Here is a 27590-nt window from a genome sequence, read left to right as displayed (position 1 = left end):
TCACCATGTCGGCCAGGCTAGTCTCGAACTCCTGACCTCAGGTGATCTGCCCACGTTGGCCTCCCAAAGTGCTGGGATTACAGGCATGAGTCACCAGGCCTTTTGTCTTTTTATTATTGAGTTGTAAGGGTTCTTTGTATATCCTGGATACAAGCCCCTTGTCAGATGTATGATTTACAAATATTTTTTCCCATTCCGTGTTGAAATTTTCATTTTCTTAATAATGTAATTTGAAGCATAAAAGTTTTAATTTTTTTTTTTTTTTTTTTTTTTTTTTGAGGCAGAGTCTTCACTCTGTCGCCCAGGCTGGAGTGCAGTGGCACCATCTCGGCTCACTGCAAGCTCCGCCTCCCAGGTTCGCGCCATTCTCCTGCCTCAGCCTCCCAAGTAGCTGGGACTACAGGCGCCCGCCACCGCGCCTGGCTAATTTTTTGTATTTTAGTAGAGACGGGGTTTCACCGTGTTAGCCAGGATGGTCTCGATCTCCTGACCTCGTGATCCGCCCGCCTCGGCCTCCCAAAGTGCAGGGATTACAGGCGTGAGCCACCGCACCCGGCCTAAAAGTTTTAAATTTTTTAGGACACCCGCCCAGAAAGTTTTCATTTTGATGTGGTCCAAGTTATCTATTTTTTCTTTTTTTTTTTTGAGATGGAGTCTCGCTCTGTTGCCCAGGCTGGAGTGCAGTGGCTGGATCTCAGCTCACTGCAAACTCCGCCTCCTGGGTTTATGCCATTCTCCTGCCTCAGCCTCCCGAGTAGCTGGGACTACAGGCGCCTGCCACCTCGCCCGGCTAGCTTTTTGTATTTTTTAGTAGAGATGGGGTTTCACCGTGTTAGCCAGGATGGTCTCGATCTCCTGACCTCGTGATCCGCCCGTCTTGGCCTCCCAAAGTGCTGGGATTACAGGCTTGAGCCACCGCACCTGGCCTATTTTTTCTTTTGATGTCTTTGCTTTGGGTGTTATATTTAATAATTCATTGCCAAATTCAAGGTCATGAAGATTTATCTCTATGTTGTCTTCTAATAGTTTTATAGGCCAGGTGCGGTGGCTCACGCCTGTAATCCCAGCACTTTGGGAGGCAGAGGTGGGTGGATCACTTGAGGTCAAGAGTCTGAGACCAGCCTGCCCAACATAGTGAAACCCCGTGTCTACTAAAAATACAAAAATTAGCTGAGCATTGTGGTGCATGCCTGTAATCCCAGCTACTCAGGACTCCATCTCAAAAAAAAAAAAAAAAAAAATTAGAAAATGTGAGTTCTTGGCCTCACAAGAGCTTGTTAAAAAGAGAAAGAGAGAGAGAGAGAGAGAGAGAGAGAGAGAGAGAGAAAGTGTGAGTCCTCCAATTTTGCTCTTATTTTATCAAAGTTGTTTTGGCTAATCTGGGTCCCTGGGAATTCCATATGAATTTTAGAATCAGCTTGTCAAATTCTACAAATAGTTAGGATTCTGATAGGGATTGCATTGAATTTTTGGTTAACTTGGGGAATATTGTCATTTTAACAACATTAGGCCTTCCGATCCACAATCATCAGGTGTTTTTCCATTTACTTAGATCCTCTTTAATTTCTTCTTCTTTTTTTTTTTTTGAGATGGAGTTTTGCTCTTGTTACCCAGGCTGGAGTGCAGTGGCGCGATCTCAGCTCACCGCAAGCTCCATTTCCCGGGTTCAAGTAATTTTCCTGCCTCAGGCTCCCGAGCAGCTGGGATTACAGGCGTCTGCCACCACGCCCAGCTAATTTTTTGTATTTTTAGTAGAGGTGGGGTTTCACCATGTTGGCCAGGCTGGTCTTAAACTCCTGACCTCAGGTGATCCACCCGCCTCGGCAAAACCTGGCCAACATGGTGAAACCCCGTCTGTACTAAAAATACAAAAAAAAAAAAAAAAAAAAAAAAAAATTAGCCGGGCATGGTGCTGTGCGCCTATAATTCTAGCTACTCCGGAGGCTGAGGCTGGAGAATCACTTGAACCCGGGAGGTGGAGGTTGCAGTGAGCCGAGATCAAGCCACTGCACTCTAGCCTGGGTGACACAGTGAGACCGTCTCAATAACTAAACAAAACAAAACAATATTTTGTAGTATTCAGAGTGTAGGTTTTTTTGTTTTTGTTTTTGTTTTTTGAGACGGAGTCTGGCTCTGTCGCCCGGGCTGGAGTGCAGTGGCCGGATCTCAGCTCACTGCAAGCTCCGCCCCCCGGGTTTACGCCATTCTCCTGCCTCAGCCTCCCGAGTAGCTGGGAGTACAGGCGCCCGCCGCCTCGCCCGGCTAGTTTTTTGTATTTTTTTTTTAGTAGAGACGGGGTTTCACCGTGTTCGCCAGGATGGTCTCGATCTCCTGACCTAGTGATCCGCCCGTCTCGGCCTCCCAAAGTGCTGGGATTACAGGCTTGAGCCACAGCGCCCGGCCCCAGAGTGTAGGTTTTATACTTCTGCTGTTACATTTATTTCTAAGCATTTTATTCTTTCTGATGCTACTATAAATGGAATAGTTCCCTTAATTTTTTTTCTTTTTGTAGTACATGTTGTGGCTGTGGTGTTTCCTTAATTTCATTTTCAAATTGTTCATTGCAAGTGTATAGAAATATACTTGACTTTCCTATATTGACTTTTGTATATCCTGCAGCCTTGCTGAATTCATTTCTTTTTTTTTTTTTTTTTAGTAGATGCCCTAGGATTTTCTATATACAACATCATGTCATCTGCAAATAGATACAGTTTGACTTCTTCCTTTACATTCTGGATATCTTTTCTTTTTCTTGTCAATTGCTCTAGCTAGAATCTCTAAGTACAATATTGAATACAACTGTCATTCACTTATAGTCCTTAAAGCAGAGTGTTGCAAACTGGGCCATTCACTTTTTCTTGATTGATATTTCTTATGTATCTAGTTACTTATTATTGAGGACAAAAATCCTTAGTATTGATAAACCCCAATTATGTTCAGTACCTCGAAAGTATTCAAGTAGTATGGAATTAATAATGATACTTAGAAAAAAATCGCCTCTTGGCTGGGCGCGGTGGCTCATGCCTGTAATCCTAGCACTTTGGGAGGCTGAGGCGGGTGGACTCTTGTCTCAAAACAAACAAACAAACACACAAACAAAATTAGGTGTGGTGGCAGACGCCTGTAATCCCAGCTACTTGGGAGGCTGAGACAAGAGAATGGCTTGAACCCAGGAGGTGGAGGTTGCCGTGAACCGAGATCGTGCCATTGCACTCTGAGACTCAAGGAAAAAAAAAAAAAAGACCAGGGGCGGTGGCTCACGCCTATAATCCCAGCACTTTGGGAGGCCAAGGGGGCAGATCACAAGGTCAGGAGTTTTGAGACCAGTCTGGCCAACATCGTGAAACCTTGTCTTTACTAAAAATACAAAAATGAGCTGGGCGTGATGGTGCATGCCTGTAATCCCAGCTACTTGGGAGGCTGAGGCAGGAGAATTGCTTGAACCCGGGAGGTGGAGGTTGCAGTGAACTGAGATCACGCCACTACTCTCCAGCCTGGGCAACAGAGCAAGACTGTCTCAGGGGGAAAAGAAAAGAAAAAAAATGGCCTCTCAAAGCCTTGCTTGGACCTTCTTTCTCTGTTGCTTTGGCTGACTCCTCTCCATCACCTGCCTCTTAACTGTAGATGTTTTGCAGGCTTCTGTCCTAGGTTGTCTTTTTTTTTTTTTTTTTTTTTTTTTTTTTAACTTCAGTTTTCTCATTCCCTCATGCCCTCAGCTTCCACTACCAACATTAGGTTGACAACTCACACATTGTCTATGTCGACAATCCAGACCTCTATTTTGTCATTTAGACCTACATTTCAATTGGCTTGTAGCCAATTACATGTTATCTGCACCCGGACATTCTGCATACACTTAAACTCAACATGACCGAAACTGCACTGATTGACTTTCCCCAAATTTTGCTCTTTTTCCTCTATTTACTATCCTGGTTAGTGGCACAACCAGACTTCCAGGCACCCAAATCAGAAACCTGGGAATCATTCTAGGCTTCTTCCATTCCTTACCCCCTACATTTAACTGGTTATTAAGTTCCCTTGATCCTACCTTCTAAATATCTGAATTTGGTTTCTTTCTCTTTACCCCTACAACCACTGCTGTAGTTCAGTACTTCCTGGTTTCTTACCTGAATTATCATCATTGTATCCTAATTGGTGTCCCTATCTCCTAGCATAACTCCTCCAATCTATTTTACACTCTGTTCCCAGGGTTATATCCATGTCCTCTTCCCTGGAACCCATGAGTGTTAATTTATATGGCAGAAAAGAAGGACTTTGCAGATATGATTAAGTTAAGGATCTTGAGATAGAGAGATTATCCAAGTGGGCCCTAAATGCAATGACAAATGTCCTGATAAGAGAGAGAGAAATTTGACACACAGAGACGAGGAGAAGGCCATGTGATGATGGAGGCAGAGACTGGAGTGAAAGGGCCACAAGCCAAGGAATGCCAGCAGCCACCAGAAGCTGGAAGAGACAAGAAACAGATTCTCCCCTGGAGCCTCTGGAAGGAGTATGCCCCTACCAACACCTTGATTTCATCTCAGTGATAATGACTTCAGATTTCTGTCCTCCAGAACTGTAAGAAAATACATTTCTCTTGTTTTAAGCCATCAAATTTGTGGTAATTTGTTACAACAGCCTCAGGAAACTAATACAGTGACTTTCTAAAATTCAATCCTATCACAGATGGAAAAAAATGATTTTCTCTGTCTCTGTGTCTCTGTCTCTATATATCTATCATTCCATTTATGTATTTATGTATCTATATGTCTATGTATGTATGTATCTATCTATCCATGTGTGTGTATACCTGAAAGAAAAAAGTACCAAAATGTTAAAAATTATTTCTGGACAGTGGGATTATGATGATTTTTAGTCTGTGCATTTTCCAATTTTTCCCTCAAAAAGCATATATTACTTTTGTAATCAGAAAAAGCAATATAAATTTTTTTTAAACCCTTCAATGGCTCCCCATCACTTACAGATTAAAGTGCAAACTTCTTTTTTTTTGAGAGGGAGTCTCGCTCTGTCGCCGGGGCTGGAGTGCAGTGGCCGGATCTCAGCTCACTGCAAGCTCCGCCTCCCGGGTTTACGCCATTCTCCTGCCTCAGCCTCCGGAGTAGCTGGGACTACAGGCGCCGGCCACCTCGCCCGGCTAGTTTTTTGTATTTTTTAGTAGAGATGGGGTTTCACCGTGTTAGCCAGGATGGTCTCGATCTCCTGACCTCGTGATCCGCCCGTCTTGGCCTCCCAAAGTGCTGGGTTTACAGGCTTGAGCCACCGCGCCTGGCCTAAAGTGCAAACTTCTAAGCATAGCACAGGGCCTTAATTTTTTGGTCTTTGCCTATGTCTCTAGCCTAATTTCCTATCACTCAGCCTCCCAACTTCTCTTCAGCCATGAAAAACTACCCAAAACATATCATTCTGCCTCTGACACTTTGCATATTGACCTTTTTGACTTCATCCTCTTGGTCAAGAACTAATTCATATCAGGGAAGGTGGCTCATGCCTGTAATCCCAGCACTTTGGGAGGCTGAGGCAGGAGGATGGCTTGAGCTCAGGAGTTTAAGACCAGCCTGGGCAACATGGCAAAACCACATTTCTACAAACACACAAACAAATAAATTAGCCGAGTGTGGTGGTAAGCATCTGTAGTCCCAGCCACTTGGAGGCTGAGGTAGCAGGATTCCTTGAGACCAGGAGGTCAAGGCTGCAGTGAACCGTGTTCATGCCATTGCTCTCCAGCCTGGGTGACAGCCAGATAGTGTGTCAAAATAAATAAATAAATATATAAACCAATTCAAAGGTATTCTTTCCTGCGAAGCCATTCCTGATCTACTTAAGCAGATCTATGTTACCCTTTACTGCTAACTGTACCTCCAATATGTTACTATTATTTTATTTGCATAAGGTATTGCAATTATTGGTTGTTACATGAACATCTTTCCAGTTATTTTATTAACAACGTATAAATTCATTAAAATGTTATTGAATCTATAGTGGTTTTTTGTAATTATGTATTTTCTCACTCAGCAGATAACTAAAAACTATCATGTGGCAATCTATAAAATGTTTGACATTAAAAAGTAGTCCTGGGCAGGTACAGTGGCTCACGCTTGTAATCCTAGCACTTTGAGAGGCCGAGGTGGGCGGATCACTTGAGGTCAGGAGCTTGAGACCAGCCTAGCCAACATGGTGAAACCCTGTCTCTACTAAAAATACTAAAGTTAGCCGGGCGTGGTGGCAGGCCCCCGTAATCCTAGCTACTCGGGAGGCTGAGGCAGGAAAATCGCTTGAACCTGGGAGGCAGCGGCTGCAGTGAGCCGAGATCACACCACTGCAATCCAGTCTGGGCAACAGAGTCAGAAACCGTCCCCCCGCCAAAAAAAAAGTGGTCCTCCGCTGGGCGCCCTGGCTCATGCCTGTAATCCCGGCACTTTGCCAAGCGGAGGCGGGATTGCTTACACTCAGGAGTTTAAGACCAGTCTGGGCAACATGGTGAAACCCTGTCTCTACAAAACATACAAAACATACAAAACGCCCCCCCCGGGCGTAGTTGTGCACTCCTGTAGTCCCAGCTACTCAGGAAGCTGAGGTGGGAGAATCGCTAGAACCTGAAAGGCAGAGGCTGCAGTGAGCCGTTTTTGTGCCACTGCACTCCAGCCTGGGTGACAGAACAAGACTCTGTCTCTAAGTAAATAAATATAAACAGTACATACATAGAAAATAGAAACGCAAGAAAGTGGTCATAATTGCTATCTCTAGAGAATGAATAGAGCGGGAGACTTTTCCTTTATACTGTTGGGTATTTTTTTTTTTTTTTCCCTTGAGTAGGTATTAGTTTTCTTCTTTTTAAACTGAGACGAGGTCTCACTCTGTCACTCAGTCTGGAGTGCAGTGGCGCGATCTCTACTCATTGCAGCCTCTGCTTCCCAAGCGAGCTGAAGCTATCCTCCCACCTTAACCTTAACCTCCCGAGTAGGTGGGACTACAGGGACGCTCCACCATGACAGGCTAATTTTTGTTTTTTTTTTTTTTTTGGAGATGGTTTTTCGGCGTGTTACCCAGGCTGGTCTCGAACTCCTGGGCTTAAGCGATCCTCCCATCTCGGCCTCTCAAAGTGCTGGGATTACAGGCATGAGCACTGCACCCAGCCAGAATTAAAAATTCGGGTTCTCAGTTGCATTAGTTCTATTTCAATGGCTACTTATAGTTAGTAGCTGCCATATTGAACACAGCAGACATAGGACCTTTCCATCATTGCAGACAGTTCTATTGAACAGCCCAAGTCTAGATCATTGCGTTCCCACATAAGGTGGCGCCCATTGGGATACCCTGCAACCCTGAGTGTGAATTAATTAATGGGAATTAACAACAAATACTTATCAATTGATCCTTGTAGTCCTTGGTTAACCACGGGGGCAGGGCGAGTTAGGCAGACTGAAACAATGAAGGTTAGTTACTGATAGGCCTCCTATGGAATATACAGTCTGATCTAGAGGCCTACGATATATCCATGGCAATGATGACACCTGTTGAATCTCTCTGTAAATCATAGGAACAATAGTGATGTTTGGACTGCTAAGTTTTCTGGTTACCATGGAAATGAGGGTGCTGGTTACAATTCTGTGTAATCACGCAGAGACTAAGGTGTGATGCACCCCCTCCTCCCCCATCCCGTCTGTAACCATGACCAAAGAGTTGACTATTTCATTTGCGTTTCCCGAGCAGCCCCAGCAACAGGAGAAGCACTTAGAAATCTGATTAAGTATGTAGTGTCAGGATGCAAGCCCTAAAAAGGAAGTGTGAAAAAAGAAACATGGCGGGGCACTTTTTCAGTAGGAAAAGGCCAAATCTATTACATTGAATACAATGACATTGTTACTCTTGCTTCTTGCACAGGCGCAGTGCAGGACTGCTCCGAGCACGCCTACGCGCGCATTTTCTCCCCTTCCTCTCCCTCTTTCCACTTTCCTCTCCCATTTTCTCCTCTCCTTTCCCCCTCCCACCACTTAGTCTTTGAGTCTTTCAGTTAGTTCGTTTATGTCTCTCCTTCCGACCCCCAGCCCCAGCTCCTCTCCTTTTCCTTTTCCCCCTCCCCCTTTCCTTTTCCGTCTCACGCGCCAGGCCGCTTGCACATGCGCATTAGGTACAGAGCCTCGCTCTTTGTCCCCATCTGTCGTTCACACGAACGCAAGCCTTTGGCATTCGGCAGCCAATAGAATCTAAGAAATGGCGGAAAAATGATTCCGCTCGGGAGATAAACCTTGATTGGCAGTTCAGCTAACCAATCGAGAACGCCACTTTGTACCCCTGGGAGGCACCGAGCTCCGTCGTCTCGTTTCCGGCGGTCGCGCGCTCTTTTCTCGGGACGGGAGAGGCCGTGTAGCGTCGCCGTTACTCCGAGGAGAGACCAGTCGGTAGAGGGTGAGTTTTGGGACGGCTTGGTTCTTGTTTGGGAGGGTAGTGGGATTTCTTGGAACAATCAGCGAAAGAAGAGGCGAGGGTGAAGCTAGGTTTGGAGGGAGGATGGCGGTTCCGAGGCCCCTTGAGGCCTTGTCTCCGCCGCCACACTGCCTTCTCAGCCCACCCGCGGGGGCCCACCTCTCTTAACTCGCTTCGCATCGGGCTTTCCCCGTTTTCGTTCCCGCCGCGTTTTTTTGTGCAACTCATCTCCGAATCTTACCCGTGTCAGTGTAAGTTGCCGGCCTCTGAGCCGCTCTGGGCCCGAGGGTGTGGGGTCTATTATGAGAGATCGCTGAAGTCGTGGTTGGTTGGAGGAGGAGGCGCTTTGTCGGGCGCTCCTCCTCTCGGCCCCGCGAGGCCATTAATTCAGAATGGGCAAATGGGGCCCCTCGAGCGATATTTCTTTGTCAAAATTCTTAGCTGGAAAGTTCCTCTGCATATCGAGAGCCCACCGCTTTCGTAGTCTGATTTCTGTATGCCCTTTTTCTAGTCTTACCGCCTGGCTCCTTGACGCATTTATATAGCGTCACTTTTTAAAATGAAACTTAAATTTATGGATTTCGCATCGAGTATTTTATTTTCCAGATTGAGAAACTCTTACCATAACCTGACACGTTTCTTTGTGTTTTTAACAGAGAAGTCGAGGTTAGAGAGAACTGGGAGGCACTTTGCTGTCTTTAATCGAAGTTGAGGTAGGTGTAAGGGATAGGGTTGCCAGACAAAACACGGGGCACCCAGTTGAATTAGAATTTCACATACACAACCAATTATTTTTAAGTATACGTGTGCATAGTTTCAGCTAAATTTGAAATTCAAATTTAATTGTGGGTTGTGTATTTTATTTGCTGAATCTGGCAACTCTAGTGGGGGGGGGGGTGGCCTGGCTATATTTATACTGTGTCTTTGTCCACCTTCTTTGTTATTAAATGAAAAGTCCTAAGAAACTCTTAGCAAAGGACCTTAGTTCATTTTGCAGCTTTCAGGCTGGCCATCCAGGCGGCCATCTCAGTCTCGTAAATTTATACCAGATTAAGATTTCAGATATGTGTGATGTAGTGTTTGGTGCTGTACCTAAACATTTGTTCAATTGTAACATGCCCAGTAGTTAGTCTTTCTAACCAGCAATACGTATTTTCTCTCAGAATTCTTCATCAGGATTATTAGTCTCAGGAACACATAAGTAGATAGAAATCTTTGCTGCTGATGTTTGCGCTGTGTTCACTTTTCAGAGGCCCAGTATTTAGGCGACGGTGAATTTATTACTCTGAAGAGGGCTCTGCACATATTTCCAAATTATATTGGTGGTCATGAGAAGTAGGTGATAGGAAGAAATACTTCTCGAGCTACTTGCTACTTGGTAGGCACTGTTCTAGGTGCTTTATACAGTATGACAGTCTTCACTAGTACATTCCATCTTGGGCCTCTCCGGGGCCAGGGAAAGAGAGAGGTAACACCTGGAACCCAAATAGGAAAAGATTTGATTCTGATGCCCACCTTACCCCATCCCCAGCTCTTTCCAGGTTGGACTTTAGATTTCGTGTTTTAACTTCCTGCTTTTATATCTTATTTTTTAAAAGACTATTTCCTTTTTTTTTTTTTTTTAAGGTATCTCATTTGCCATGAAACTGCTACACCTGCTTGTGGCATTTAAAATCCTTAAAACTTTTTGAGAAAACGATGTTGCACTTTGTGGCAAGGGTCACAGGGTAGATTCTATTTTTAAGAATTTATCCTATGGAAATAATTAAATGGAAATAAAACTGAAAGCCAGAAGACATTTACTGCAGCATTATAATAGGAAAAGCCAAAAACAACAACCTAAATGTCTTGTAGTAGGGTGTAGTTTAGTAAATTAAATTAGTACATCCTGGGGAACTTTAGTCATTAAAAATTGCAATTATGTTGACGTTAGCAGAAATTAGGAAACTGAATATACAAGGGTGCATTATCAGTTACCAAAATGATAATGTATGTCTAAATAAGCAAGAATGGAAAATTGTGGGAGGAATATTTAATCATGGATATGTCCAAAGATTTAGCTATGAGCATTGATTATAATGGTGAAAAATAAGAAGCAACCCATGTGTCCAACACAAGAGGGACTTGGTTGACAACTGAATGCTGTGTCCGTTAACGTAAAAGATTTAATGACGTGAAAACTGTTTATGATACATCGTAAAGTGGAAAAAACAGGTTACAGAATAGTTTTTATCATATCTCATTTCAAATACCTAAATTAATGATTAGAAGGATATACCAACATGTTAATAGTGACTATTTTTAGTGGCAGGTCTGTGGATTTTTATATTTGTATTTTTATTTATTTTGGTTTTTCTAAATTTTCTATATTAATACATTTTGTAATAAGTATCTGATAGTAATTTCTGTTTAAAAATTTTTAAATAGGATTTTAAATTGTAATTTCTGATACCTTATAAAATTAATGAAAAACAAAATTGATTAAATGATATAAATGTGAAAATTTAAATCTTGGCTGAAATGTCAAATATTGTGAGGTTTATTACCATCTGCCTCCTTCCACTCCCTATCCACTTTACCTTCCTCCCCCGTTTTAATTTATTTTCCCATAGCATTTACCTCTTTTTAAGTACTATATAATTTACTTATATATGTTGTCTCTCACTAGAAGTAAGCTCTGTAGGCAAGAATCTGCTTTGTTCACTGATCCACTCTAACCATCTAGAATAGTGCCTAGCAAATGGTAGGCATTCACTGAATATTTTTTTAATGAAATCGTGAATTGAAAAATTATCAGTAACCTACAAGCAATGCAGTTTTCATTTTTGCCTACCTTCTGTTCCTTGTCTATATTCACACCTTTAAAATTAAAAAAAAAAAAAAAAAACCCTTTCCCCGTTAGAGTATCAGACATAGTCATGTTTATGTGGTCTTCATAATTTTTAATGCTGTGAATATTCTATTATATAGCTGTACCATAATTTCATGAAAACCTTTCCCCTAGTTTTGGAAATTTAAGTCATTTTTATTATTTTGTTACCATAAAGGCCATTACAATGAACATTTTCACAAGTGTAGTTTTCAATTTTAAAATTATTAGGATAAATTTCCAGGAGTAGAATTTCCGAATTAAAGACTATGAATGAACATCTTGATAGCTCTTGTTAACTGTTCTCTTACTAAACTTTTGGATACAGAATTTGGTAATTGCATTGATGTTTTCAGTTTTGGTGGGATGTGACATAAAATGGATTAGGAATGTTTTTATGCACATGAAAATAATCCCATATACTTATCGTCAAAATCAGTAGTTATCAAGCCTGTGTCACATTTCTTTCATTTGAGAAATATAATTTTTTGTGTTTATTATGTTTTGAGACAGAGTCTGTTGCCCAGGCTGGAGTGCAGTGGCACCATCTTGGCCTACTGCAGTCTCCGCCTCTCAGGTTCAAGTGATGCTCCTGCCTCAGCCTCCTGAGTAGCTGGGATTACAGGTGCCCACCACCATGCCCAGCTAATTTTTGTGTTTTTGGTAGAGACGGGGTTTCACCGTGTTGGTCAGGCTGGTCTTGAATTCCTGACCTCAAGCAGTCCACCCTCAGCCTCCCAAAGTGTTGGGATTACTGGTGTGAGCCACCACACCTGGCCAATTTTATTTTTTGTTTTCTGTGTTTTGTTTTGTTTTGTTTTGTTTTTGAGATAGTCTTAATCTGTCGCCCAGGCTGGAGTGCAGTGGTGTGATCTCAGCTCACTGCAATCTTTCTCTCCCAGGTTCAAGTGATCCTCCCACTTCAGCCTCCCAAGTAGCTGGGATTACAGGTGCACACCACCATGCCTGGCTAATTTATTTATTTTATTTTTATTTTTGAGACGGAGTCTAGGTCTGTCGCCCAGGCTGGAGTGCAGTGGCACAATCTCGGCTTACTGCAACCTCCGCCTCCTGGGTTCAAGCGATTCTCCTGCCTCAGCCTCTCGAGTAGCTGGGATTACAGGCACCCGCCACCACTCCCAGCTAATTTTTGTATTTTTAGTAGAGACGGGATTTCACTGTGTTGGCCAGGCTGGTCTCAAAACTTCCTGACCTCATGATCTGCTCACCTTGGCCTCCCAAAGTGCTGGGATTACAAGCATGAGCCACTGCGCCTGGCCTGATTTTTGTATTTTTAGGAGAAATGGGGTTTCACTATGTTGGCAAGGCTGGTCTTGAACTCCTGACCTCAAAATGATCCACCCACTTCCGCCTCCCAAAGTGCCGCAATTACAGGCGTGAGCCGCCGTATCCTACCTAATTTTCTTTATTTTTATTTATTTGTTTATTTTTTGAAGTGGAGTCTTGCTCTGCCGTCCAAGCTGGAGTGCAGTGGCGCGATCTCAGCACACTGCAACCTCCACCTCCTGGGTTCAAGCAATTATCTTGCCTCAGCCTCCCTGAGTAGCTGGGACTACAGGCACCCGCCACCACGCCTGGCTAATTTTTGTATTTTTAGTAGAGATGAGGTTTCACCATGTTGGCCAGGCTGGTCTCGAGCTCTTGATCTTTGTGATCTGCCTGCCTCAGCCTCCCGAAGTACTGGGATTACAGGTGTGAGCCACCGCAGCCAGCCAATTTTCTCTTATTTCAAAGGAAGCATATAGTATTAATATGATGCTCGTAAAAGTCCTTTTCTGCATCTTTCCTTCAGCTAAATTATTACTAGAGCGTCTTGTGTTTGAGGGAATGGATTTAGGTTTGATGTCCTTTTAATTCCTGGAGAACTGTCCTTGAATAAGGAAGACTGTCCTCAGTTTGTTAACCTGATCAATTTGAAAATTTGCATTTTAAAACTCCACTTTTGAATTCAGTCTGGATTATACCAATAATCTTTTTTTTTTTCCTTTATTTTTATTTATTTATTTTGAGACGGAGTTTCACTCCTGTCGCCCAGGCTGGAGTGCAATGGCCATGATTTCGGTCCACTGCAACCTCCGCCTTCCAGGTTCAAGCGATTCTCCTGCCTCATCCTGCCGAATAGCTGGGATTACAGGCATGCGCCACCACGCCTGGCTAATTTTTGTATTTTTAGTAGAGACAGAGTTTCACCATGTTGGCCAGGCTGGTCTCGAATTCCCAACCTCAGGTGATCCTCCTACCTTGGCCTCCCAAAGTGCTAGGATTACAGGCGTGAGCCACTGCGCCCGGCCTGTTTATTTTTGAGACCAAGTCTCACTCCGCTGCGCAGGCTGGAGTGCAATGGCAGCATCTCTGCTCACTGCAGTCTCGGCCTCCTGGGTTCGAGCAATTCTCCTGCCTCAGCCTCACAAGTAGCTGAGACTACAGGTGCACACTGCCACACCTGGCTAATTTTTTGTATTTTTAGTAGAGACAGGGTTTCACCATGTTGGCCAGGCTGGTCTCAAACTCCTGACCTCAGGTGATCTGGTCTGCCTCAGCCCCCCAAAGTACTGGGATTACAGGCATGAACCGCCGCGCCCAGCCTATTTTTTTCATTTTTTTGAGATAGGGTCTCATTTTGTTGCCTAGGCTGGAGTGCAGTGTTATGATTTGCCTCACTGCAACCTCCTCTTCCTAGGCTCAAGTGATTGTCCAGCCTCAGCCTCCCAAATAGCTGGGACTACAGGCATGAGCCACTGCACCTGGCCTCCCCTCCACCCTACCTTTTTTTTTTTTTTTTTTAATAGAGACTGAGTCTTGCTATGTTGCCCATGCTGGTCTCCCGGGTTCAAGCCATCTTCCCGCCTCAGCCTTCCAAAGTGCTGGGATTACAGGCCTGAGCCACCATGCTGGCTTTGTTTGTTTTTTTTTTTTATTTCAACATTTGGGAGCACGGAACACTTGTTTTCTTTTTAATCTTATGTTGATTTTTAAATGATAGAATTTAACATTTTATTATTTTTATTTTTTTAATTTATTTATTTTTCTTGAGATAGGAGCTCATTCTCCCTGCCCAGGCTGGAATACAGTGGCGTGATTACAGCTCACTGCAGCCTCAGCCTCTCAAGTAGCTGGGACTACATGAGTGTGCTATCATGCCTAATTTTTTTATACATATTTTTTGTAGAGATGGGGTCACTGTGTTGCCCAGGCTGGTCTCTAACTACTGGGCCCAAGCAGTCCTCCCATCTAGACCTCCTAAATTGCTGGGATTACAGATGTGAGCCACTGTGCCCATCCTGTTTATCTTTTCTCCTTTTATTTATTTTGTTTGTTTTTGTTTTTGTTTTGAGACAGAGTTTCGCTCTTGTGCCCAGGCTGGAGTGCAGTGGCACAATCTCGGCTCACTGCAGCCTCCACCTTCCAGGTTCAAGTGATTCTCCTGCCTCAGCCTCCTGAGTAACTGGGATTACAGGCATGTGTCACCGCGCCACTCAAATTTTTGTATTTTTAGTAGAGATGGGGTTTCACCATGTTGGTGAGGCTGTTCTTGCACTCCTGACCTCAGCTGATCCACTGGCCTCGGCCTCCCGAAGTGCTGGGATTACAGGCGTGAGCTGTCTCGCCTGGCCTTTTTATGTTTACTTTTATTGCTTTAGTAGTCATTTGTCTTTCTGTTGTGATTAATAAATATTTAGAGTGTGTACTGTATGCCATTAGTGAGCCAGCATTTTCACATGTTTATTCTCATAGCCTCTTTGAGAGCGGTATTTTTATCATCCCCTTTAGAACAGCTGAAGAAACAGGTACAGAATAATTTACTAGTAAGTAGTACACAATTGAGAAACACAATTCAAACTTAAGGATGCCTAACCTCACAGCCCATACTTGTACCACTGTTACTTACACAGTATGTACTGTGGGCTAGGATTGGTGGGTGCCAGAGAAGATAAGACTTTACTAGTCTTTGTCCTTGTGATAACCAGAATCTATTTCAATAATTTTGTTTTTATAGTGTGCCTGAATGTGTGATGGGGCCAGTTTTTAAGAGTAGATTCTTTTGGAAAAGTAGTTTTCTATTAATGTATAGTATTGAACTGGGAAGTTCCTTAAGCCATTCTAGTGCAAACTGTCCTCATCCAGTACTCATTTAGTTTTTATGTGCAGTATAACTGCAAATGCCTGGTTGTTTCTAGATTTTTGTTTTTATTTATTTTTTTTCAGATAGGGTCTTGCTCGGTTGCCCAGGCTGGAGTGCAGTGGCACAGTCATGGCTTGTTACAGCCTCTTACTCCTGGGCTCAAGTGATCCTCCAGCTCCAGCCTCCTGAGTAGCTGGGACTACGATGCCACTATGCCTGGGTAGTGTTTTTTTGTTTTGTTTTGTTTTTTGGGGACGGAGTCTCGCTCTGTCACCAGGCTGGAGTACAGTGGTGCGATCTCGGCTCACTGCAACCTCCGCCTCCCAGGTTCAAGCGATTTTCCTGTTTCACTCAGCCTCCCAAGTAGCTGGGATTACAGGCACCTGCTATCATGCCTGGCTAGTTGTATTTTTAGTATAGATGTGGTTTCACCATGTTGGCCAGGCTTGTCTCAAACCTCTGACCTGGTGATCCACCCACCTCGGCCTCCCAAAGTGCTAGGATTACAGGCTTGAGCCATGCACCCAGCCTGCCTGGGTCATTTTTAAATGTTTTTGTAGAGATGGGGTCTCGTGGTATTGTCTAGGCTGGTCTTGAATTCCTGGGCTCAAGTGATCCTCCCACCTCAGCCTCCCAAGTACCTGGAACCACAGGCGTGTGCCACCACACCCAGCTAATTTTTGTATTTTTTTTGGTAGAGATGAGCCATGTTGCCCAGGCTGATCTCAAACTCCTGGACTCAAGCAGTCCTCCCACCTCCGCCTCCCAAAGTGTTGGGATTATAGGCATGAGCCACTGCACCCGGCCTTTTTCTTTATTTTTTCTTTATTTTTTCCTTTTTTGTTTGATTTTTGCTATATTTTGTAACCTCCAGAACGCAAGATTTTTTTTTTTAACATTGTTTCCATATACAACATTGATACATTTTTGAATTGTTCTTCTTTGTCATGGTTGTTCAAAGTAACCAATTGTTTGCCTCTGGCAAAAGCCAGAGCACCAAAGGTGATGAATTACATATAATTCATCAGGAAGGTGGCTGATTGTGTTATTAGTACTGAATTTATTTATTAGTCTACTTTTTCTTTGTAGGGTGCAAAAATGCAGAGTAATAAAACTTTTAACTTGGAGAAGCAAAACCATACTCCAAGAAAGCATCATCAACACCACCACCAGCAGCAGCACCACCAGCAGCAACAGCAGCAGCCGCCACCACCACCAATACCTGCAAATGGGCAACAGGCCAGCAGCCAAAGTGTGTATATGCTAGGTGATGGAGTAGAAATAGATTCCCTCTGGGAATGGTTTCTTGGTTTTTAGATTAGTTTCTCGGGCTTATAAGGGAATAGATAGGCCTTTATGGCACACCTTTGTTCTTTTTTCTCTTTACCTCTTAATACTTCTTATGATGGAAAAGGCTGATTTTCCGAAACCAAGGAGCAAACATGTATGAAAGCAGTTGAGTACAAGTTGCTTTGCTGTGTTGGCACATTCTATTGCTAAACAGATGTGTGCATGTTTTACCTCAGCGTGGTTCTTAGGGGTAGTCATCAGATGACTGGTAGTTAAAAAGAATATAGAAAAGTCTTTAAGGCTTAAATGGAGGAGTCTGGTACTGAGTACTGTACTTACAGCCTTGAGCCTGTTCCAGCTCATTGTGAAAAGTCTTTAAGTATATGTTCCCGTTTGAGTACCAATTGTGTGCCTCTAAGACTAGAACCAATCCCAACTTTATTTCCAGAGATTACTATAAAGAATTGCTCTTTCATAACTCATCATTCCGTTGCCCCCAGCCTGAAAGAATGGGAACTGTTAAGGTTATGAAAATTGGTGAGAGATTAGGAAAATGGAACCGTTACTTTGTTTTGATTTTGTTTTTGTTTTTATTTTTATTTTATTTTTGTTTGTTTATTCTCATCTGAAGGTATGTTTTGAATGTTAAAATCTGATCCCTTGTAACATAGGGCTCCTTCCTTGAATTGCTTAATTTTTCTCTTTGGCCAGTGGCGCCTATATTTTTCTCTCTTTTGCTTAGTCCAGCTTGACTTCTGGCCTGTCATAGAGCTGTTCAGATGTCCTTGCAGATTTCTGCATACTGCTTTCACATTCTAAGGCACAATATACTCATAAGTGATTAGGTTGCCTTGGGAAATGGTGTTTGCATTCTCTACAACAATTAATGTTTCCTAATCTATCAATGGTTATAGGTCTTTGAGGATACAACTGTAATTCTATTTCCCCAGTCTTTTAAGTGACTGTGTGTCTTCTCTCAGATGAAGGCTTGACTATTGACCTGAAGAATTTTAGAAAACCAGGAGAGAAGACCTTCACCCAACGAAGCCGTCTTTTTGTGGGAAATCTTCCTCCCGACATCACCGAGGAAGAAATGAGGAAACTATTTGAGAAATATGGAAAGGCAGGCGAAGTCTTCATTCATAAGGATAAAGGATTTGGCTTTATCCGCTTGGTGAGCAACTGTTGGCTTTTGAGGCATGTAAAGGTGGGGAAGCTGGAGAATAATAGATATGCAAAAATAGGCAGTGGAAATGATTCGCAGATGATTTGTTCATTAAAAGCTTGTTGATGAAACAACCACCAAAATGGCACATTTTAATTTTTCCTCATTGGTTTTGTTTCAAGGATAACAGGTTTTTTTGCCTAGGATACTGGAGTTAAAGTATGCCCTTTTGAGACGGAGTATCACTCTTGTCACCCAGGCTGGTGTGCAGTAGTGGGATCTCAGCTCACTGCAACCTCCACCTCCTGGGTTCAAACGATTCTCCTGCCTTAGCCTCCTGAGTAGCTGGGATTACAGGCATCTGCCACCTCGCCTGGCTAATTTTTGTATTTTTGGTAGAGACGGAGTTTCACCATTTTGGCCAGGCTGGTCTTGAGCTCCTGACCTCAGGTGATCCACCCACCTTGGCCTCCTAAAGTGCTAGGATTACAGACGTGAGCCACCACACCTGGCTGGAACTTTTTTGTTTTAATTGGGAAATTTCAAACATACAGAAGTAGACAGAATAATAATGAACCTGCACATATGCATTGTATAGCTTCAGTCATTATCAAGTTGTGGTTAATTTTGTTTTATCTATACCCTTCCCCTGTTTGGTCCCCCCATGATCAAGAGATGGGTGTCTCACCCTGTTGCCTTGGCTGGACTTGAATTCCTGAGCTTAAGCAATTCTCTGTCCTCAGCCTCCTGAGTAGCTGGGACAATAGATATGCACCACGGTGTCTGGTTTATTTGTATCTTTAAAATTTTTTTTTTAATTGAATTAGCCAGACATGGTGTGTGTCTGTAGTCCTAACTGCTCAACTAGGCTAAGATGAGAGGGTTGATTGAACCTAGGAGTTCGAGGTTACAGTGAGCTATGCTCATAGCACTGCACTTCAGCCTGGGTGATAGAGTGAGACCCAGTTTCTTAAAAAAAAATTAGTGATGGTAAAACAAACATAACATAAAATTTACCATCTTTACCATTTGTAAGTGTAGACATTATTTTAAAATCTATTTCGATTTAGGGAAAGTATATGAGAGGAAAACATTTCTAGACATTATCTACCTCCATAAATGGAAGAGAATAATGTGACAGCAGGATCACTGAATGGGGTGGTCAGAACTGGTTTTCATTCCCATCTGCCACTAACTGTACTATATAGGCAAGTTATTTTTCTCTGTGTATCAGATTTCTCTTTAGTAATATGAAAGGGATCCTATCAAGGTTCCTCGTTCCAAAGAGGCTTCTTGGAGGATATACGTGATTCTGGTACATACCTAGCAAAAATTAGAATGAGCACGGTGGCTCATGCCTGTAATCCCAGCACTTTGGAAGGCCAAGGTGGGCGGATCACTTGAGGTCAGGAGTTTGAGACCAGCCTGGCCAACATGGTGAAACCCCGTCTCTACTAAAACTACAAAAATTAGCTGGACATGGTGGTAAGCGCCTGTAATTCCACCTGCTCAGGAGGCTGAGGCAGAATCGCCTGAACCTGGGAGGCAGAGGTTGCAGTGAGCTGAGATCACTCCACTGCACTCTAGTCTGGACGAAATAGCAAGACTCCATCTCAGAAAAAAAACTAAAATATTCTGGGTGATTTTAGGGTAGTCTTTGTGTTTTTGTTTTTTTGAGACGGAGTTTCGCTCTGTTGCCCAGGCTGGAGTGCGGTGGTGCGATCTTGGCTCACTGTAACCTCCACCTCCCGGGATCAGGCGATTTTCCTGCCTCAGCCTCTGGAGTAGCTGGAACTACCGGTGCTTTCTACTGCACCCAGCTAATTATTTGTATTTTAGTAGAGACAAGGTTTCACTGTATTAGCCAGGTATTCACCTGCCTCGGCCTCCCAAAATGCTGGGATTACAGGCGTGAGCCACCGTACCCGGCCAATGGTCTTTGTTTTCTGGATGATCTGTTGTCACTTGGGAGAATAATACCTATGAAATTGATGACCACCGCCGGGCGCGGTGGCTCAAGCCTGTAATCCCAGCACTTTGGGAGGCCGAGACGGGCGGATCACGAGGTCAGGAGATCGAGACCATCCTGGCTAACACGGTGAAACCCCGTCTCTACTAAAAATTACAAAAAACTAGCCGGGTGAGGTGGCGGGTGCCTGTAGTCCCAGCTACTCGGGAGGCTGAGGCAGGAGAATGGCGTGAACCCGGGAGGCGGAGCTTGCAGTGAGCCGAGATCTGGCCACTGCACTCCAGCCTGGGTGACAGACAAGACTCCGTCTCAAAAAAAAAAAAAAAAAGAAAAGAAATTGATGACCACCTAAGTGTTATTAACTTCTAGGATTACATGTGATTTATTGCAAGGCCATCAGAAGCAAACTAGGGTGGCCAAAGAGCTGAAGCACACAGTTAAGTTCTTTCACTTCTGTTTCTTTGTATGGTGGTTAGTTTTTCAGGGGAGATACTTTGTTATTGAACTATACTGTTTTAGACTGTTGATGGCTGCTAAGGTATTCTTTGTCAAACTGAATTATTCTAATTTTCCTCTGCTTCCTAGGAAACACGAACCCTAGCGGAGATTGCCAAAGTGGAGCTGGACAATATGCCACTCCGTGGAAAGCAGCTGCGTGTGCGCTTTGCCTGCCATAGTGCATCCCTTACAGTTCGAAACCTTCCTCAGTATGTGTCAAACGAACTGCTGGAAGAAGCCTTTTCTGTGTTTGGCCAGGTAGAGAGGGCTGTAGTCATTGTGGATGATCGAGGAAGGCCCTCAGGAAAAGGCATTGTTGAGTTCTCAGGGAAGCCAGCTGCTCGGAAAGCTCTGGACAGATGCAGTGAAGGCTCCTTCCTGCTAACCACGTAAGTGGGGGTCATTTTCAGACATAGACCTTAGATTGCTAATTCCTTCCATGGTCTGGAAAGTTAGCCTCTAGTAACCACGTTTCTATGTTTAAAGACTTTTGATCAGCCGGGCATGGTGGCTGACACCTGTAATCCCAGCACTTTGGGAGGCCAAGGCAGGCGGATCACCCGAGGTCAGGAGTTCAAGACCCACCTGGCCAACATGATGAAACCCCGTCTCTACCAAAAATACAAAAAATTAGCCAGGCATGGTGGCATGTGCCTGTAGTCCCAGCTACTTGGGAGGCTGAGGCAGGAGAATCGCTTGAACCCAGGAGGCAGAAGTTGCAGCAATCTGAGATCACGCCACTGCACTCCAACCTGGGCAACAGAGTGAAACTGCCTCAAAGAAATAAATAAATAAAAGGCCAGGCATGGTAGATCACAAGGTGAGATCAAGACCATCCTGGCCAACATGGTGAAAGCCTGTCTTTACTAAAAATACAAAAATTAGTTGGGTGTGGTGGCACACACGGGTAGTCCCAGCTACTCGGGAGGCTGAGGCAGGAGAATCACTTGAACCCGGAAGGTGGAGGTTGCAGTGAGCCGAGATTGCGCTACTGCACCCCAGCCTGACGACAGAACAAGACTCTGTCTCAAAAAAAAAAAAAAAAAAGACTTTTGGCCAATGTGGGTGGATCACGAGGTCAGGAGATTGAGACCATCCTGGCTAACACGGTGAAACCCCATCTCTACTGAAAAGTACAACAAATTAGCCGGGCATGGTGGTGGGCACCTGTAGTCCCAGCTACTCGGGAGGCTGAGGCAGGAGAATGGCACGAACCTGGGAGGCGGAGCTTGCAGATTGCGCCACTGCACTCCAGCCTGGGCGACAGAACAAGACTCTGTATCAAAAAAAAAAAGACTTTTGATATTAGGGTGGGTGCGGTGGCTCACGCCTGTAATCCCAACACTTTAGGAGGCTGAGGCAAGTAAATCACGAGGTCCTGAGTTTGAGACCCGCCTGGACAAAGTGGTGAAACCCCGTCTGTACTAAAAATACAAAAATGTGGGTGCCTGTGATCCCAGCTACTCAGGAGGCTGAGGCAGGAAAATGGCTTGAACCCGGGAGGCAGAGGTTGCAGTGAGCCGAGATAGCACCACTGCACTCTAGCCTGGGCGACAGAGCAAGACTCTGTTTCAAAAATAAAAAAAAAGACTTGGTACTAAGTGAGCTTTCTCATATGATTTTTGCTATAATCTTATATTAATAGAAGTGGAATGACGATTATGAAAATTAACTTTTTAGTCACTCCGTACGTTTTAATTTAATTAGTGTTAAGTCTCTCCTTACTTTGAAGTTTTAGAGCTCTGAAAAGTTGATTTGTGCATGCAGTATCTCTTAGTGTTTACCACAAGTCATTTCTCAGATTGTCTGTAGATGTTCAGGCTGTACTTAAGTACTGCATCTACCTACTTGGAATATCTTTGAGACTGTATTCAGAGATCTGAGGCCTGATTTCTCCTATCAACCCCAGATTTTCTTTTTCTTTTTCTTTTTCTTTTTTTTTTTTTTTTGAGACAGTCTCACTTTGTATTCCGGGCTGGAGTGCAGTGGTACAATCTTAGCTTATTTCAACCTCTGCCTCCTGGGTCCAAGCGATTCTCTTGCCTCAGCCTCCCGAGTAGCTGGGATTACAGACGTCTGCCACTACACCCAGCTAATTTTTGGTATTTTTAGTAGAGTCAGGGTTTCACCATGTTGGCCAGGCTTGTCTTGAACTCCTGACCTTGTGATTCACCTGCCTCGTCCTCCCAAAGTGCTGGGATTACAGGCATGCGCCACCGCCGCTGGCCCAACCCCCAATTTTTTATAATGTCATTAGGTATAAAAACTCCTTCAGAAGTGTTTGTCCAATCCTGAGCCCTAGCTAATTCATTGTGCCAGTGATATGTGTAGAGAAGAAGCCTGGTGTGGGGTATGATTTAACACTGAACTTCGTTCTTTCTCTTAGATTTCCTCGTCCTGTGACTGTGGAGCCCATGGACCAGTTAGATGATGAAGAGGGACTTCCAGAGAAGCTGGTTATAAAAAACCAGCAGTTTCACAAGTATGCCGTCTTGATAGATTTCCCTATTAGGTGTTTCCTTCTTAAGGAAGCTTATAAAGGGATATGTAAAAGAGGCAGGTCTTTGCTGCACATGTTCACTGGCAGCCATTATCTTGGTCCTCACAAGGAATGCAATACTTAGCTGGGGTAATCCTGGACAAAGTTAGTAACCTAGGAACCTTGCCTATAGGGAACGAGAGCAGCCACCCAGATTTGCACAGCCTGGCTCCTTTGAGTATGAGTATGCCATGCGCTGGAAGGCACTCATTGAGATGGAGAAGCAGCAGCAGGACCAAGTGGACCGCAACATCAAGGAGGCTCGTGAGAAGCTGGAGATGGAGATGGAGGCTGCACGCCATGAGCACCAGGTCATGCTAATGAGACAGGGTGAGTCTAGGCCTGTAAGTTTTAAAGCTGAAAGGACAAAATGACATTTTTAAATGGGTTTCTTTGTATCAATTAGCAGAAAGGCCTAAATCTCTGCTTTTATACTTTGAAATATTTTGCGTTGATTTTGGTAGATAAGTAGATTTGGAGATGTGGCAGAGATACTGGATTCTGTGAAGAAGGAAATGATAGGTTTGACTTCATTTTGGAATCTGGACACCACAGGTGGCTCCAAAGGAATTATATCCTCTTTGCTTTCTGGATCTTTATTTGAAGAAAGTCATTAGATCTATATGAAGACAATGAGGAATATTCTTAAGTCTGTTGTTTCTTTAGATTTGATGAGGCGCCAAGAAGAACTTCGGAGGATGGAAGAGCTGCACAACCAAGAGGTGCAAAAACGAAAGCAACTGGAGCTCAGGTAACTTTTCTCGAACCCTTTCCTCTGACAACTCTAAAAGGTAATGTCTCATTCCTCTTTCCTACTGCCATGCTACCTCATGCATTTATAAATGTGTTGGCAAATATTTCCTGGCTGCTTCTCAGGTTCTTTGGATTGGAGATGTTTTTAGCTGCCCATGGTTCTAGAAGTTACCTGCTAAAAAGAAAGCTGAATACTGGTCTCATGAGGTTTCTTTGGGGGTTGCCTCAGGGCTGGGCACATTTAACAGTGAGTTTCCTGGTGAACTGTGATAGTTTTCAGTAGGCTGGTCTCCTCGGTCGAGTCCCCTGTTAACCTACTCAAGTTCTGAAATGCCTCTATCTTAAATATATTGGTGACTCTCTCTAGGCAGGAGGAAGAGCGCAGGCGCCGTGAAGAAGAGATGCGGCGGCAGCAAGAAGAAATGATGCGGCGACAGCAGGAAGGATTCAAGGGAACCTTCCCTGATGCGGTATATCTCCCATGTGCCCATGATGTGCCAGGCCAGTCGTGATAAGACAGACTCACCATGAATTGTCTGCTAGGTTATCGGTTATGACCACTTTTCCCGTGTTGTGAAGTAACCCTTTAGAAAAAAGAATTCATAAGGAGAGGTAAGGTTTAAAGAGGAGTTCTTGCCTCACAAGCAATATAGGATGAAAAACTGGATCTGCTGTATTCTGTTTAGACTCACTATAGGAAGAGATATGCAACCTTGGCTAGTCCTCTGCTGTCCTTGCAATTGTACAAGTTGGACCTTTAGAAGAAATCTCTTCCCCCTTTCACCTCTCTGGAGGCTCTGGCTTGTGTCCTAGTAGCTCTGTGACCTTGAATTTGTTGCACAACTAGCAAGGGTTGTGCTCCTCAGCTTGGTCTCAGTGCTCTTTGGATGTGTTACCACTCTATCTACTTCCCTTAGTGTGTGGTCCTTGATGGATTGTGGTAGAATGCACTGCTGTCTTGGACTTTCTTGAGTATTTTTTGTTTTTCAGAGAGAGCAGGAGATTCGGATGGGTCAGATGGCTATGGGAGGTAAGGACTTAAGAGATTAATGGCTCTGATTTCCTTTTTTGTTTGGTCTCTGGTGAACTATGTAGTTTTTGCTACCTACTTTAAGGGGGTGACGTGCATGTCTTAGCTCAGAGGTCTTGTAGAATTGTTTCCTTTGGCATAGAAAGAGACTAACAATCTTTATCCCTTGTACTGATCACACTACTCTGCCTTAGGTGCTATGGGCATAAACAACAGAGGTGCCATGCCCCCTGCTCCTGTGCCAGCTGGTACCCCAGCTCCTCCAGGACCTGCCACTATGATGCCGGATGGAACTTTGGGATTGGTAATAAACTGCAAGGCCTTAACAGTAATTCTAAATGGTGGTAGGAGGAGAACAGGCATTGCTTTCATAGCCCCTGGGGGCCTACCTCAATTTGCTACAGATAGCAATCTTTTTTTTTTTTGGAGACAGAGTTTCCCTCTTGTTGCCCAGGCTGGAGTGCAATGGCATGATCTTGGCTCACTGCAACTTTGCCTTCTGGGTTCAAGCGATTCTCCTGCCTCAGCCTCCTGAGTAGTTGGGATTTCAGGCATGCGCCACTGTGCCCAGATCATTTGGTATTTTTAGTGGAGACCGAGTTTTACCACGTTGGTCAGGCTATTCTCGAACTCCTGACCTCAAATGATCCGCCCACCTCGGCATCCCAAAGTGCGGAGACTACCGGCGTGAGCCACCAAGCCCGGCCTAGATAGCAGTCTTTAGGACTGCTGGTATCCATTAAATGTAACCTCAAGGTCTTTTTTTTTTTTTTTTTTTTTGAGACGGAGTCTCACTCTGTCGCCCAGGCTGGAGTGCAGTGGCGCGATCTCGGCTCACTGCAAGCTCCGCCTCCCGGGTTCACGCCATTCTCCTGCCTCAGCCTCCCGAGTAGCTGGGACTACAGGCGCCCACAACCGCGCCCGGCTAATTTTTTGTATTTTTAGTAGAGACGGGGTTTCACCGTGGTCTCGATCTCCTGACCTTGTGATCCGCCCGCCTCGGCCTCCCAAAGCGCTGGGATTACAGGCGTGAGCCACCGCGCCCGGCCAAGGTCTTTATTTTTGAATCTTGAGCAAACTCGGTCTCTATACTTAATCTAGGAGTTAAGTAAATGCCACCGTCTGACTGGCCACTCTGATTGACTATGTTTGTTGGAGGGAAATCAATGAAGGCTAGGCATTATCAAATAAAATAGTTGTGAATCCAAATACTTCATGGCTCATGCAATCCTGAGGTGGTTTTGGTTATGGTGTTAAGATGCCAAAACTAGACAGTTTGGTTTATTGTTTTTTCTTTTTGAGACGGAGTTTTGCTCTTTGTCGCCTAGGCTGGAGTGCAGTGGTGCAATCTTGGCTCACTGCAACCTCCGCCTCCCGGGTTCAAGCGATTCTCCTGCCTCAGCCTCCTGAGTAGCTGGAATTACAGGCATACGCCACCACTTTTGGGGTTATCCACTAGAGTTCTAAACAGACTTAATCACCTATTCCTGCCTACCATCAGGAGCCTTGAATAGTTGAATGGAAATAGCCTCCAGTGGAGGGACTACAGATGGGTGGGAAGCTTCCAGCAATGGCTCTGTTACAATGTTGCTCTCTTTTTCTCTTTAAGACCCCACCAACAACTGAACGCTTTGGTCAGGCTGCTACAATGGAAGGAATTGGGGCAATTGGTGGAACTCCTCCTGCATTCAACCGTGCAGCTCCTGGAGCTGAATTTGCTCCAAACAAACGTCGCCGATACTAATAAGTTGCAGTGTCTAGTTTCTCAAAACCCTTAAAAGAAGGACCCTTTTTGGACTAGCCAGAATTCTACCCTGGAAAAGTATTAGGGATTCCTTCCAATAGTTAGATCTGCCCTGCCTGTACTACTCTAGGGAGTATGCTGGAGGCAGAGGGCAAGGGAGGGGTGGTATTAAACAAGTCAATTCTGTGTGATACATTGTTTAATCAATTCTGTGTGGTGCATTCCTGAAGTCTCAAATGTGATTGTTGAGGGCCTGGGGAAACCATGGCAAAGTGGATCCAGTTAGAGCCCATTAATCTTGATCATTCCGTTTTTTTTGTCCATCTTGTTTCATTTCCTTGCCCCGCCCCCAAGATGGAGTCTCACTCTGTCACCCAGGCTGGACTGTACTGGCACGATCTCGGCTCACTGCAGCCTGCCTCCCGGGTTCAAGCTTGTCCAGGCTGATCTTGAACTCCTGACCTCATGATCCATCCACCTCGGCCTCCCAAAATGCTGGGATTACGGGGTGAGCCACAGTGCCCATCCTCACTTGCTTTCTTATCCTTACACTCCCCCAGTCCCAGAGTAACTGCCACATACACCACAAAAACCAAATACCCCCAATGACCTTAGCCCCATTGCTCCATTCACTCCCAGGTGAGAATTCAGGCAAACGTCCACAAAGGTCACAGGCAACGTGCGTACGGTTCTGTTATATCCCATATATTACCCCTTCATGTCCTAAAGAAGACATTTTCTCTTAGAGATTTTCATCTTAGTGTATCTTTAAAAAGAAAAATCTTGTGTTAACTTGCCTCCATCTTTTTCTTGGGTGAGGACACCCAGGAATGACCCTTTTGTGTCTATGATGTTGCTGTTCACAGCTTTTCTTGATAGGCCTAGTACAATCTTGGGAACAGGGTTGCTGTATACTGAAGGTCTGACAGTAGCTCTTAGACTCGCCTATCTTAGGTAGTCACGCTGTGCATTTTTTTTTCATTGGTGTACTGTGTTTGATTTGTCTCTGATATATTTGGAGTTTTTCTGAGAAATGGAGCAGTAATGCAGCATCAACCTATTAAAATACATTTTAAGCCTTTTAATTTTCTGTGGTGTTTTTGAAGGGGAAAGGAGGGAGGGGAGTTATCTTAGGAGATGA

General features: G+C 44.2%; 1 protein-coding gene across 5 annotated transcripts; it reads left to right on the top strand.

Moving 5' to 3' along the window:
- Positions 1 to 8314: 8314 nt before the first annotated feature.
- Positions 8315 to 27534, top strand: LOC105476647 (non-POU domain containing octamer binding). 5 transcript variants are annotated; one of them, XM_011732747.2, is made up of 12 exons: positions 8317 to 8430; positions 9105 to 9161; positions 16551 to 16713; positions 17732 to 17925; positions 20471 to 20772; positions 22770 to 22865; positions 23056 to 23252; positions 23589 to 23673; positions 24043 to 24145; positions 24666 to 24705; positions 24900 to 25009; positions 26315 to 27534. In XM_011732747.2, the coding sequence occupies exons 3-12, from the start codon at positions 16560 to 16562 to the stop codon at positions 26447 to 26449; spliced, it is 1416 nt and encodes a 471-aa protein (XP_011731049.1). In that variant the 5' UTR covers positions 8317 to 8430; positions 9105 to 9161; positions 16551 to 16559; the 3' UTR covers positions 26450 to 27534. The 5 variants fall into 5 exon arrangements, with proteins under 5 accessions (XP_011731050.1, XP_070945154.1, XP_011731049.1 ...); XM_071089051.1 differs by having other exon boundaries at positions 16551 to 16728; XM_071089052.1 differs by lacking the exon at positions 8317 to 8430 and adding an exon at positions 8500 to 8699 and having other exon boundaries at positions 16551 to 16728.
- The last annotated feature ends 56 nt before the right edge of the window (positions 27535 to 27590 follow it).

Source organism: Macaca nemestrina, chromosome X (assembly GCF_043159975.1).
Source record: "Macaca nemestrina isolate mMacNem1 chromosome X, mMacNem.hap1, whole genome shotgun sequence".
Taxonomy (NCBI): Eukaryota; Metazoa; Chordata; class Mammalia; order Primates; family Cercopithecidae; genus Macaca; species Macaca nemestrina.
Note: the sequence above shows the minus strand (reverse complement) of the source record. Positions and strands in the feature narration are given on the sequence as shown.